This window comes from Hydractinia symbiolongicarpus, chromosome 14 (genome assembly GCF_029227915.1).
Source record: "Hydractinia symbiolongicarpus strain clone_291-10 chromosome 14, HSymV2.1, whole genome shotgun sequence".
In the NCBI taxonomy this organism is placed as follows: Eukaryota; Metazoa; Cnidaria; class Hydrozoa; order Anthoathecata; family Hydractiniidae; genus Hydractinia; species Hydractinia symbiolongicarpus.
Window position 1 is genome coordinate 8781822 of NC_079888.1, and position 14890 is coordinate 8796711.

Sequence of the window (14890 nt, forward strand, 5' to 3'; positions counted from 1 at the left end):
ATGACTATAAGGGTCTCCGAAAATTATGACGAAAAAAGGAATCGTTTGCTTCACTTATACGTCAATCCCGTCCCCAGGCTTTGTTGTCTATGTGAAAGCCGCTAGCTAACCCCATCTGGGGACGAGGTTGCGGAATTATTGTTTCCGGATGCCGAAGATAAAATTCAATAATTTTGGATGAGGCAAAACCAGAATTTTGCCAACATAATTTCAAAAATTAATGTTTTTTTTTTTGGTCCGAGACTTGTTGAAATTTATGCCTACGTTATTTCTTTGCCGCTTGACTTATTAGTGTATTTTGGCCCGGATAGTAAAATTCGATCAAGTATATGGAAAGATTGAAGCAGAATTTGAGTCAAATTGGGTAATTTATAGCGAAGTGTATGCGTTCGTTTTCAATTTATTTATTTATTCGCGAATATTTATACAGGTTAAAAAACTTCAGTTTCTAAATATATATTTGTTGTCAGTGTTTGTCCTGTTATAAGCTTAAAAACATAAACAGCATAAAGGTAGAAAAGACTAAAATGGTAAATTAAAGGGTAAAATAGGTAAGAATACTGAAAAAACATTACGAATAAGATCTGGAAAAAGATAGTGGAAATTAACTCCAGATAAACGCGGGAAAAATTAAGTTATGACAAACATAAGATAAAAGATAAGAGTCTGTTCAGCATACATAGAAATTGAGATAGAATAGTGTTAAAATAAGACCAGAATAATCTATATTATGCCTGTATACGTCTGTCCGTCCGTCTGTCTGTCACACAAAATGGTAGCTTAGCTCCGACGGGCGAACCCGTGGATTTTTCCACGGGCCAACGACTAGTTATTATAGATTTTCGTTCTGTTAGAGATAAATTATTAAATAATTTAGCACCACCAAAATAAAAACCAGATCTTGCAAATTCAAGCTTCAATGCTGGCAATTTTAGACAGAGATCGTTATTTCTCGTCCTTTTTTTTGTCGTATTTGTCAAAGGTTTCGTGACATAACTCTTTGTTTAGACATTTTATAACCAGAGAACGGACTTGTTGTTAAATAACCTTTACGATAAGCTGAACTAGTGTTCCAACATCCTTGCAGCACAGCGTTCAATCGAAGAGAACTTCCGTCGTTGGGTTTCGGTGAAGCAGGTCTTCATAGTTGAGCTGTAGGTTATGATCGGCAAGATCATCATCTTGTAGATGAGAGTGGCAGCCTTGATGGTCAGGCTCTTTCGTACGTTGGACAGGATTCTCAATCGACCACATGCTTTCTTGACGGCTCGATCAAAGTTGGCTGTTAAAGACAGGTGGTTATCGAGCAGGTTAGGGAGTTGAAGGGTTTTTTCTATATTTTTGCAAGCCCGTTCCCAGGGATTTTGGTTGATCTATTAACAGGGTTGCTCTCACGGTCCCACGTATCAACAGAAGTAATGATTTTAAAAATATATTCTCATATCAAATTCAGCATTTTTAAAATGAATGCATGATAACAGGTGTACATACAGCAAAAAATAATACCAAAATAAATTTACAAACTTTAAAAATTTTATACAAAAAAAAAGCAGTACACATTGCAATCAAATAACCTTCCACTTTAAAGAAAACACCATTCGCCAATACTAATATTAAAGAATAAGCCCTCTAAGGCCCCCCTATAAAACGATCCTTCAGTGCCGGGTTTTAAAGTGAAAGAATTTTTAAAAAAGTTAAAAGAAAATCAAATAGCGGTCTACAAACACAGACGGTTTAAAAAATCACATCAAATCATGAATTCGTAGTTCCCTTCCCCCAAAGAAAATGTAAAATTTGCGAATAGTACAAAATCAACTCGTAGAAATAAGTCAACTTTCAAAAAAAGTACGTTGCTAAGACAACAAGTCTGAGATAAACGGTCAGGAGATACGATACGAACATGGTATGTATACGAAACAAGCATAACATACGAACGATAAGCCAATGCTGACTGAAGTTGAAATTCACAGATTTATAACGCACAGAAGACAAAAATTAGTGGAAATCGTTTTACAAAAAGACAAGATTTTAATTTCCGCGGTAATTTGCAAAAAAAAATCTCTCAAAATTCGCGGAAATTATTTCCCTTAAAGTGACTAAGTCGTACAAAATTGTAGAACTATTGTCTTCGATCTGCTCACATCTTTATTGATTTACATCGTTGACGAATAAAAACGCTTATTGTTGACCAATCAAAACTCGCGCCGGATAAAAACATTAAGTGATATGGCGCAAAAGCAAACACCTTACACAGTACATTGAATTTTAAAAATTTTACGCGCTCAAACCTAAAAATTTATTAAGAGAAAATGTTATCTCGGCAATTCGCGATTAGGCAAGGCAAGAGATTACTTGTCTCGCCCACCCAACCCTACACAATTTTGCTAAGCGTAGCCGCTGTTAAATACCACTTTCGTATATCATACTACGCCTATTCCCTTCTCTGTTTCTGCACTCTCCATCGTTACTGTTTTGTTCTCCACAACATGTTAAAGCAACACAATTATCATCTTTAGAACATGAATAAAAACAACCCGAGGTGGAGCGCAGTATAACATCAGGATCGTGCACATCTGAATTAGGCGGTAAAAATTCTGGCTGAAAAGTCATGCAGGCGATGCCTTCGTTTTGAAAGAACAACTTCACATCTTCAGAGTTTTGTTTATAATCGTCTGCACATCCGAACAAAATATGGGCTGATGCTAAAAACAAGAAATGATTATATCAAACAACTATTGCATTAAGCATCCGCTGTAACTTCATGTCTGTCTCATTTGGTTATTTTTATTCGGTGAAATATCAGAGAAAAAAGTAACGCAACGTTGTCAAGTACTGATTTCTAATTCACGCTTGTCGTATTCAATTCTTTTCTTTCGGTTTACTTTAAAAGGAAGAAACTCTCGTGAAAATCATTTCAATAGCGTGTGGAGTTGAAAACAAAAAACAAATGATTTTGGATTAAATAAATTGTTAACGATTATAAGAATGAAAATGTAACCACAAAAAAAGTACAGAGCAAAAACTTAAATTTCACGCACAGCCTATTTTTAAGATATTTCGCGGAGTAAACTTTCGCGCTAAAAAAAGTGTTACTTTCGCGAAAATTTCTTCCTTTAAAATTACAAATATCAGTAAAATAAGTTTATAACACCGCGTTGAATTAACGTTTAACGCCCACCTCTAATATGCACCCGTCCCATTGAGATTTTGCGTTTGATTCACCTTACATATCAGAAGCAATTATACTCACACTTAAACTTCAGTGACCTACCTACGATTTTATCACCACCAAGTTGCCACAAGTGGAACTCGTGCACGGACAGTACCGACGGATAAGACGCTCCTCCATATCCTTTACTTGAATGTTTGCTGGAACAGATTGCATAAATAAAATAATTGTTTCTCGAAACAAGGGCACAGTGGAATACAGTATCATCAACACAACGAGAATGGTAAACACAGGATCCACGTACAGTGTCCAAGAAGCATTGGAGAGTTTTACAATTGTTGCTGAAATAATCACGATGAGGGAGGCCAAGAAATGTTCGAGAATATGGAGGTAGACACCGCGGATGTTGACGCTGTGCGGCGTTTGATATTCATTCTGCCACGTTAGTTCTTTCACCCTCGTTATGGGCTTCAGTTTTTTTGCTTCCACTAAAAAACGCGACAAGAGTAGCAAGAATGGCCGATAAACAGGGGACGGGAGAGGGGAAGGTTATTTCGAAAGAATGGATCCCTTAGATAACGACTTCTTTTGTTTTTCAGGAAAGAAGAGATAAAAGGGTGAAGGTTAGTCTTTCAAAACATTAACTATGCAAAAAAATTAAGATAAATGGTAATGGTGACACTACCAACAATAACTGTTGTAAAAAAACTTTTCATACCTTTGTCTGCATTGTCTGTTTGCATCAAAGCTTCTTCCTCAATTGAAGTATCTTTCTTCTTCAAGGTGAAACAACACTGGCAAAAGTTGTCTCTACTGGAGCGGAACAAAAACAATCCAACAAAATTAACAAATAAGCTAATACAACCAACGATCAAAACAAGGTTGGGTCTTTCAAGTTTTTCTGGCACGATTAAGCGCTTCAGCGACGACACAAACACAGAGAAGCAAAGCGCAAACAAAAACACTGTGTTGATCAAGCCACCTAATACTTCAGCACGGATCCACCCGAATGTGAATTTTTCGGATTGAAGTTTACCCTTTTTAGTCCGTGAATTGGCAAGTTTAAGTGCTAAATATCCAACAGTTAAAGCTGCGAAGTCTGTGATCATATGAAAAGAGTCAGCTACTAAAGCCATTGATTTGGAAACTTGTCCGACGATGATTTTGAGGAAAAACAAGCACGCTGTAAAGATAATCATTGCGATGAACTTCAACTGCCATTTAAAGGTGAATTGGCGTTTGTGTGTATTGCACTCACCAGCCATTGCCAGTTTTTGCGTTGCTTTTACCTAAAAATATACAAAATAATTAAATAAATAAATTTAAATAAATACTTTCAACTAAACATAATAAAAAGAAGTAAAACCTATGTAGACATTTTTCAAAAAAGATGAGGAAATACCTCGAAGGAATTAATTTTCCTTTAAAAAAAGAATTTGATTACTTTTGTTTCTTCATCTACACGTTTTTTCAGAGTTTTTTTTATGTAGGAGACATAAAACAAAGACTGTTGAAGTTGAAATAAAAAAATTAATGTAAATCGTTTTTCAAGCAGGGAAAAAATTCAAATTTCACGGGAATTAACTTTCGCAAAAAAATCGCGCTATTTCCAAAAGTTTCGCAAAATTAAAAAACCTCGCGGAATTTAATTCACAATTTAACGAAAATTAAAAAAATCAGAATAATTTCCAGATGATATGAGACTGTTTTTTTTTTCTTTTTTAGCCAGCACAAGTAGAGTAAATGTCTTCTTTTTGACATAGGAAATTAATGTGTCAGTGGTGCGTGACTGAATGACAGTTTTCAATACATCGTCCACCATCTTGCTTACCTGTCAATTAATGAGATGACAGTCAAAAATAAAAATCTAAACCTCCTACCCTAACATTCACTTCACATTTAGAAATTTAGAACATACTGTGTACCGATTACACCTATGATTACACAAACACATTAGACGGAGAGAAAAATAACCAACCACACTTGTACACCCTCCCCCACAATGTTTACCCACTTCAATGGATGTAACTTATGGAGTTGGATTTACTGCTGTATTTGAACAAAACAAAAAGAATTTAGAATATATGTGGTAAATTTGCAAATTCCAATGTATTTTTTGTGGAAATTTTATTTATATTATACATGTAACGAAGTTGAATTTTATAGATTTTGTCGAAATCTAATCAGTTTTCACTCAGCCAAAATGGAGAGGCATTTAGATGTTCCAAAAAATCTTAGTTAATAATATACTTGAAAATGCACAGAAGAGATAAAGAAAAAGTATTTGACATAATTTAATTTAAAGATATTTGCCATACTTTTAGCCAAAAATAGTGTTTTATGCAGCTTAGGTGAAAACATCATTGTCCCTTAGAAGAGTTTCTGAACAAATGATTTTTTTAAATTCTGTCATTTTTACTTTTGCAATGACAAAGAAATTTGCCAGATCACTTTGGCTGTAACTAACTGATTTGCTTGATTTTTCAAACAAATACTTTCCCATAAACTAATAAATAAATCAATAATAATGATGCACCAAGCTTGTTCACTATGTAAAAATTATTCATTTTAACACAGTCTGTGGTAGGTAAAATGTTACCTGCAAGAATATGTATACGTGAAAAAATAGAAGCCATTTTTTAATTTTCTTAATATTCTTGTTTTATTCTGTCCTATGTCGTAGAAGTATTCAGGAAATACTATAACATGCAGGATAAGCCTATTATTTAAATATTCTTATGTCAAGGTGAACTGATTCAAACTAATTTGAATTGTAATTCACTCAACAATAGCATCACCATGAAAAGAAGCAGTATTCTAACAAGTTAACTTAAAGAATTTTTTTAAAAAAACAATATTCTATGTTTATGCATGCGTATAGGAGGGTCTTATACTTTTACGTTAGAAATAAACAAAAATTATATAAGAAATAAGTGTCTCTACTACCATTTTCTCTATAGAATGAAGGAAGCACAACGATGTGATTTTTTCCTAAGGGGGGTTCTACCACTTCACATGCAACCATAATATTAAAATTTGGTCTTACTTACAGTTATTGAAACTTTTCGTCAGTTTTTGCCAACATCAAATATAAATGACTTTCTTTTACACAACTCTAATATTTTTAAAGAATAAAAACAATAAAAATCAGAAAAGTTATACAAATAATTATTAAAAAATTACCTCAAGTTTGTCCATCTGTGCAAACTCACAATGTGTGTTTTAAAAACTGCTTGCGTTTAAAATCAAACTCAACGAAAATTATATGAATATGGATATTTATTTATATAATAATTTTTGCAAAGACGAAAGTTAAAATTTAATCCTTCTATATCCCACGATTTGTAATTAAAAAAAAATCAATTATATAAGAAAATATGAATTTTTATGTATTAAAAAATCTCTTCCTTTGACAGATTAGAAATGTATATAAAATGTCAAGCTGTTCAGGACATGTTAAATAAATTTCAATCCTTTTCACAGCAGTTTGTCTTACCGTATCCAATGGCTGTCAAAATGTTTTATCAAACAACAAAACATCTTAGTCGTGAGATCTTAGTAAAAATAAAATACTTCTGTAAGTAAAAAAGTTATCATCAACATGGAAATTCACTAATCCTTTATATTTTGTCCAATTGAGGTCAAAGTTGTCAAGAATTGACAAATTATTTATAAAAAAAATCAAAAAGAGAGATCATTTTGTAACAGGTTTTGTACATAGAACATTTTATTGCCTCAAAATTAGAGCTTTAAATCTTTCCTTTACTGATAATACAAAAGATAAAATATGTCAATATATGTCCAGCCTGCTTAAAATTTCACAACAAAGTCGTTGGGGTAAGATGGATTTCTAGAATCAAATGAAATCACATCTCATTTAGAAACAACTTAAAAATGACCATAATACATAGGAACTGAGGTAGCTTGGAGAAATTTCCAACCTCTTATTCTCTGCTAAAGTAAAAAACATTAGGTTGTGCTTAAAGGGGACGGTTTAGAAAATTTTTATTTAAATTTTCTTGTAGAGATAGAGAACAACATTAGTAATAGATGTAATAGATGCATGTCGTTTTAATAAACTCACATCATATGGAAGCTAAACATGCTGTGTCATTTAAGCTTTCTACTGCGATATGTATACTATCAATATGCTTATACGCCTCAGGGTCAACATATCCAAGTTTCTGGTCACCTGCTAGCTTTGGTGGTCTTAATATTGTTGATCTACATACTAACTAGAGTATATGTAATAGGAGAAGGCTCCTCGTATTACATATATACTTACAGTTAGTATGTAGACAACTGCACAACTATATGACCATTGGAATTTTAAATTGCTCTTATTTATAAGTAAAAATAGATAAATAAAAAACAGGTCTCATCATACTCTTTCATTTCAAACGAAAAAAACAACAACAAAATTTTGACCTCTGTTCCCCTTAAAGCACTGAAGCCATGATGTGATATTTTCATGTGCATGCGATGCAATTGAAAAAACAAACTGTTGTTCCATAGGTATGCATCAAAATGCATGCATCGATATTGAAATATATGTAAAAAAGAAAAATTATGGCTTACGTTAAAATGTCTGTTAGAACTACAAAAAATGTCTTAATTAGATTTACCAACAAGAACTTTTTGTCAGTTTTGCTGCATAATTGCTTGAATAAAATGAAAAATACACTCAGCACCACGCTATTTTTATTTTTCTCACAAATGTGATACAACAAAATCACACAAATGGTGCTAAACTAAAAGCTTATCACATGTTAATTGGGGTTATAGAAGGAAAGGTGTGTCTCCATTGACTCCTAGTATAAGGCTAACATGGTTCAATAGTATTTTGTCATTCTGCATTACTAATTTTACAAATGTGTTGGTGACCTATGACTAATAGTCAACACTATATTAATTTAACCAAAACAATAGAAAGCTTGTTATTTGAGGCCATAGGTCCATACCACAAACAGGGGGCATAAATATGGAGTAAAACACAGTAAGCCTCTTGTTCTTGAACAGTTCAGACATTTGCCCGCCCACCTTCCCCGATTAATTTACTAATAAATTCTGTTTTGTTTTCTTCTATATTCGACACACTAACACAACATTGGTGATGGCATGACGACAATAACAATCTGGTATATGTTATATCTCGCGTTTCTATCGACACGTAAATACAACGTTGGTGGTGGAATGAGGACAAGAACAACCTGACACAATTTCTATGTATTCATTGATGTGGATGGTGACTGGATGCGCGGCGCAGTGTGGCACGGTCTGATGGTTGATGATATATCTTCAAGGTTCAAGGTTTCCTTGCAGAGGGGCTATGTTTCATTTGGCTGATAGACCCCACCAAGGTTTTAGTCCAGAGGCAGAATCAACCATCTCTGTGCCATTTTCTTTCTTATAATTCCACTAATTCTGGTAGGGGTGATGGGCTTTCTGAGTTATTCTGTTTAAGCTTAGACTTTTATGTTTTTTACAATGATAGGGTTAAGTAAGTTTTTATGTGGAGCGTGTCAGTTCATGTCAGTCTGTTATAATGAGACAAATGTTTAATTGTCATTAACTGTCATGTATATACTGTCAAAAGTCGGTTGTCAATATGTCAAAAGAAGCCAGTGGCCATATGGTGCGGGAAAAAGAAGCCAGTGGGCCAATCGTTACAATAAAAACCTCACCATAATAGACATGTACTGTCAAGAGTCCGTTGTCAAAATGTCTACAAGAAGCCAGTGGCCATATGGTGCAGTAAAAAGAAGCCTGTGTGCCAACTGTTACGATAAACACTCACCATAATAGACATGTAGTGTCAAGAGTCAAGAGTCCGTTGTCTAAGGCATGTAGTGCCAGTTTTCTTGTCTGTTACAATGCCAGTAATTTGTCAATTGTCCTGTTACAATGTCAGTAATTTGTCAATTGTCTTGTCTGTTACAATGTCAGTATTTTATTTCATTCCTTAATTTCTAACAAGCCCTAGCACCTCAATCTATACCCCAAATATAACTGCAAACTATTTAAGAATACGTTTTCTACCACATGAGAATAGTGTAGGCTGCTATATGTGAATTTCATCCACATGATATTAGGTGGTTTGTGATAAATTAAGAAGTTTGGGATAAATTTCAATTCGGAAATAGCCATTTAACGGCTACTGAAAACGCTGGATTACACTCTGCAATAAACACACAGTGTGCAATCTCTCCAAATTCCCCCACATGGCTTGGGTTAATTCATGGCTATTGTAACATTTACTCCTCTTGGTGGCGATTTAACATGGACGAGTGAATGTTACCATAGCCCTGGGATGTTGCAGGGAGGGACCCTGTGTAGCTCAAAATGAACATTAAATACTCTAGGACTCTCCATCTAAGCCATGGCTTCTCCTGGAAATAATAGACAGGATATATCCCTTGATATTTGTGAGGCTAGCTATGCAAAATATGCACATCTATCTATCTATCCCCCATATTGAGTCGTTGTCAGGGGGAATCAAACATAACTACCGAGCAAGGCCCTTTGATCATCCACTCAAACTATATTTTTACAATTAAAGATTCCCCTTTCTGTTTTGTGAGAGGGTCACACATGCAAATAAGTGGAAATGATTTTTAAAAAAGGATTTGCATGTGCGCATGAATATAGTTTGCGCGAGAATCCACCATTAGAAATGAGGTTCTTATGAAAAAATGCAAGTAACATCCTCAAACTGTTAGGATTGTGATTTTCTGAGAAACTGTAATAATTCGAAGAAGCGTATTCTCAAAATGAAAAAATGAAAAAATTAATTTTTCAGGATTTACTTATCCTACATGCAGAGACATTCCCACGAAGTTTCATCAAAATCTGAGATGGTAACTCAATTTTTTGTCAGACTTGCAAGCATTGGATACATAAGAAGTGCAGTAGTATTAGTGGAAGGTTAAGAGCTGACATTCAGTTTGTATGCAAGCGTTGCAAAGGTGAGATTATAGAGAATGAAGTATTTTCAGCTTTAATGATGTACAACAGTGGCTCGTTAGAGATAGTTGAGAACTTCTGTTACTTAGGTGATATGTTAGGCAGTGAAGGGGTGTTGGAAGAAGTGTTACTTGCAGGATAGGTTCTGCTTGGAAAAAGTTCAGAGAGTTACTTCCTTTGTTGACTAGCAGAGTCCTGTCAATTGAGGTAAAAGGTAGGTTGTATGAGGCCTGTGTGAGAAGTGTTATGTTGTACGGTAGTGAGACATGGGCAGTGAAGCAGGAAGATCTTGACCGTTGTGGCGCCGTAGATTAGTGGTTATAGCTCTCGTACTCTGTGCGGGAGACCGGGGTTCGATTCCTCTTGACGGCGATTCAACATGGGCGAGTGAATGTTACCATAGCCCCGGGTTAACCCAAGCCATGTGAGGGAAATTGGGAAGATGGCACACTGTGTGGGCCGTTGGATGTTGCCGGGAGTTGTCTAGTAGAGCGCGGGCTCTAATTGGGTCTGTGTAGCTCAAAATGAGCATTAAATACTCTAGGACTCTCCATCTACGCCATGGCCCCGCCTGGAAATAATAGACAGGGTATATCCCTCGATATTTGTGAGGCTAGCCATGTAAAATATGCACATCTATCTATCTATCTATCACCGTTTAGAAAGGAATGATATGAGAATGGTTAGGTGGATGTGTAACGCCAGTCTGAGAGACACAAAGAGTTCAGATGAGCTAAGAAGCAGGCTAAGTCTCCGTAGAATTAAAGATGTTATCCAGATAAGAAGATTGAATTGGCTGGGGCACTTGGAAAGAATTGAGGAGGATAATTGGGTAAGAAAGTGTAGAGCCTTGATAGTTCCTGGGGCAAAACCCAGAGGCAGACCGAGAAAGACTTGGCAGGAGGTTATAAGGACAGACTTGATACAGAGGAAGTTGAGTTTAGATCTAACATAGTCTAGATCAGATTGGAAGAGGGTCATTAATATACCCCGTCCAACCCATGCTAGCATAGAAAACGGACATTAAGCCGAGAATGATGATGATGATGATGTACATATGGGGAACCTGAGAAATTTAGCTTCACTTGACATTGACATCCATCTCTACTTGACATATCTTATCTCATGGCAGGTTGGGTAAGGGCAACGTATGGACACTGCCTCTAACTCTACTTAATTCAAGAAAATCATGTAGTTTAAATGGAATCGTTAGATTCTTTATGGTCTCTACCACAGGTATCTGCGAGCTAGCTACCTAGCTGCAGACACAAAAAAGTTTGAAACACAAAAACAAAAGTTAAAAAACAAACAAAACAACAACAACAACAAAATGTATAGCTATAGTTAGCGACACAACTTGCTTTCCACTTTCTTGTACACTTATAAAATTACAAGAAGAGGATTGGAAAGGGAAGGAAGGAAGGTGGGAAGGTCGTGGAAAGGTGACGTGAGGTTGTTTACATAGTGACCGAGCGGATCAGAATGCGCGGAAAGCAAACTCAACTGCCCTGGCGGGTGGGAGAAGATACCACCTAAATAGAGGGAAGGGGCTTAATGTTACACACTACATAATTTTGATATCAATACACAACACTAACTATTTTGTTTTTTTCCCGTTTTTTTATCCTCGTCAACATTTTCCAAGTATCGCTCCTCTTCGACATTAATTTAATTGTCGCCGTGTAAGAATGGCGCTGTTTATGTCGGTGCAACCCGGGAGAATTTTCACAGTGCAGGGGCACAAAAAGGCCGTACGCAGCGCACAGACAAACAAAAATAAGATTGCTGATCATATATGGAAAAATCATGATGTTCTAGACTGTGACAACAAAAAGATACGGGAATCCAGTGTTGGACAGAAGAAAAAAAGCGAAATAAACTATAAATAGTATACAGATATATTCATATTATTAGTATTTTCTATCAACTTCAAGAAAAACGGTTCCCCCAATTTAAAAAGCGACAGAAAAGCGCAGAATAGTTTGAGACAAACGTAACGGAAAGCGAACTCTTTTACAAAAAAAAGAAAAATGTAATCATTCAGGTTCGTAAAAAAATTTAACTACTTTAATTTCTCTAATCTGATTGGTTGATTTTGACCTTCTAATTATCTACAAATAATAAATAACCAAAAATGATTTCCAACGAGATTTTTAAAGGCTATAAATGAAAAGTTAATCTTGCCACAATCTTGTTTGTTTATATGGAAGCGCTAGAGACACCGTAATTTTAACTAAGCCTGCTCTAACAGTTATTGGTAATCTCAATCGTACTAATACTGATACTCCTAATAAAACGCATAAAAAACACAGAAAACGTCGTTGATAAGCAGAGAGTTCTGGCAGCGAGTTCAAAAATCAAAAATAAACATTGCACCGTATCAAAAATATTGACTGTGGTCAAACGCAGTATCCATGATTACATATTATACACTCCATTGATTTTAGAACCATAAACTCGTCCCCAGGAGTTCTTTACTTATTCCCATCGAAGTCAAGTAAGCAGTAGCGGCTTTGGCATTAAACAACAAACCCTGGCGACGAAGGCAATTCGTTGGTACTTTGAATACTTTAGCTATCCTTCGTTGCCGATGCCTGAGTGCGAACCCATGTTTTCTCGGCATTTATGTTACCTGAGATTTTGTTGCCTGAGATTTAAAACTAGTTAATAATTGATTCTGCATTTCGTGTGTAAAATATATCAAACCAGAGGAAGAAAATATGCCCGTTCGCATTGTCTTTATACATCTAGGCGAATATGTGTAGAGACTATACCTACTGTTGTCTAAGAATCTTTAGATGTAGCTAGGTTCCTTCTAACATGAAGATATGACTTGTGTTACTTTGTATATTTCAGGCCTGTTTAAAGGGTTTTAACAGTCGCTTACAAAAAATATAGTTTCTGAAGATTAATTACTTGATAAAATAAATCAACCTTCTTGCTTATTCCGATAATACGAAATGTCAGTATAACAATTCGGACTAAAGCATTGTTGTCGCAACCTCGTTCCCAGGGCATTTTGCCTTGTTGATAAGTTGATAGCGGCGAAAATTGTTGGCCACCGTAATAACGGCTCAGGGGCCACCAGACCCTAGGGACGAGGTTGTTGTTGTCGGACATCGGCTCTTCCCTCTTAGCCTGTTTTACTACTCAAAAAACAATAATGTTTTTCAGGATAAAAAGAAATATTTTGCGAATAAAAGCAAAAATGGTTGTTTCTTTCCTAATCTTACAACATAGGGAAGCACAATTAATAACAACGCTCTCCGGCAAGGTTGCTTAGTTGTAAAACACCCATCTCTTGCTGTTAGAGATAGCTCCGACGTATGCTAACGCGTGCAACAATTGTGCGCTGTGTATGATCACATTTAGAGTAGCTTTGGATAATATTAAAATAGACAGAAATGAAAAGGAAGAAAAGAAATAGATAAAAAAGACGTTTAATTTGTTGTTATAAACACCGAATAATCGTTATGTTCCTTTTGTTCTTTCACGCTTTCGAAAAGGGTTTCCATGGTAACTTGCATAATTGCACTTGTTATGCCACCACGTTTGTCGTGTTGAACGTACTGCACTTAATTATACAGAGTCTGAACAAGAGAGAAGATTTACAAGAAAGGATTTAGAGGGGTTTTAATGTTTGTTTGGTTGTTTGTTTGTTTGTTTACTCGTTTATGAATTGCCAGTTTGTTACTCTTATTTGTTAATGTCTTCTTATCTCACTAAGATGTGAGATCTGAATTGCTTGTATCTGTTTGCAACAATTATGAGAAGAGGCACAAAGATTCTCGCTATTCAGTGTATGTTTAAAATTGCTCCCGTCAAGTCTAGTACCTACTAGAAAACGCTATCTTCAACTCGCATTATGTTTCATGGTCAACATTAACGCCTGACGCTGACGCAAAAAATAAAATCCTCAGAACTGGTTTTAAAATCAAAGTTAAAGAAAATAGTGACCATAAGCACTTCCTCTTTCTAATTTAAAAAACTATAAAACTCAGTAGAACAAAGATAGCAAGAATGGGCACAATTTTACTCTCTTTTTGCTGGTAGAAAGTTGGTTGAAACCTATGAAGGAAATATGGAATCTTTCACACGTTGTGGGGACTGGTACTTGAAAACGTTATGGATGAATGCTTTTGTGCAATTCTTAGTGCCAAAGGCTTCTAGTACGCTTTGTTAGGACCCCTTGATTTAAGTAATTTCCTTGAAGGAAAAACGTTTTACAAAATGGGAATATTTGTGCATCTTTCCAGGTGAGTCAATACGAATGTTAGGCGGCTTTTCACAAACAAAATTTTGAGTAAATCTTGGAAAAATTTAGCTAAAACCAAATTCGTTCGACATATCGGCTTGACGTTGGGTGGGTAATATACCAACAACAAAAAGTTGACATCACCTATTAGTTTGGCGAAATTATGACAACATTGAAAACAACTTTTCTGACTAGTTAATATTATGACATGACAGATTTTTGACTGTCGAAATTTAAGCTAGGTAACACCACAAGTTTAACCTGATCTTTTCACTAACCGAATTTCCTTTCAGCAAACTACTGCAGTTACTTGTTTAAGAGACTCGCAATCTGCAAATGGATTCTAAATTTCATCCTACCAAGGTCTTTTGCTAATGTCCAGACCTGCGCAGTGTGGAACAACACCTCCCAAAACAGAAGTTTGATTCCGATTGGCGTACCAACCTAACTGAAACAGCAAAAAGATGAATTTTGAACTTCCCATGCAGGTACCTTTTGTGTTG

At 35.5% G+C, this 14890-nt stretch overlaps 1 protein-coding gene across 3 annotated transcripts; it reads right to left on the bottom strand.

The window, feature by feature from the left end:
- Positions 1–1419: 1419 nt before the first annotated feature.
- On the bottom strand, positions 1420–8177 carry LOC130625307 (uncharacterized). Of its 3 annotated transcripts, none has more exons than XM_057440363.1 (4): positions 6353–8177; positions 3888–4458; positions 3272–3657; positions 1420–2702 (listed from the first exon to the last, which is right to left on the bottom strand). In XM_057440363.1, exons 1-3 carry the CDS (start codon positions 6365–6367, stop codon positions 3272–3274), a joined length of 972 nt encoding a protein of 323 aa, XP_057296346.1. In that variant the 5' UTR covers positions 6368–8177; the 3' UTR covers positions 1420–2702. The 3 variants fall into 3 exon arrangements, with proteins under 3 accessions (XP_057296346.1, XP_057296347.1, XP_057296348.1); XM_057440364.1 differs by lacking the exon at positions 6353–8177 and adding an exon at positions 6220–6310; XM_057440365.1 differs by lacking the exon at positions 6353–8177 and adding an exon at positions 5769–6138.
- Between the last annotated feature and the right edge of the window lie 6713 nt (positions 8178–14890).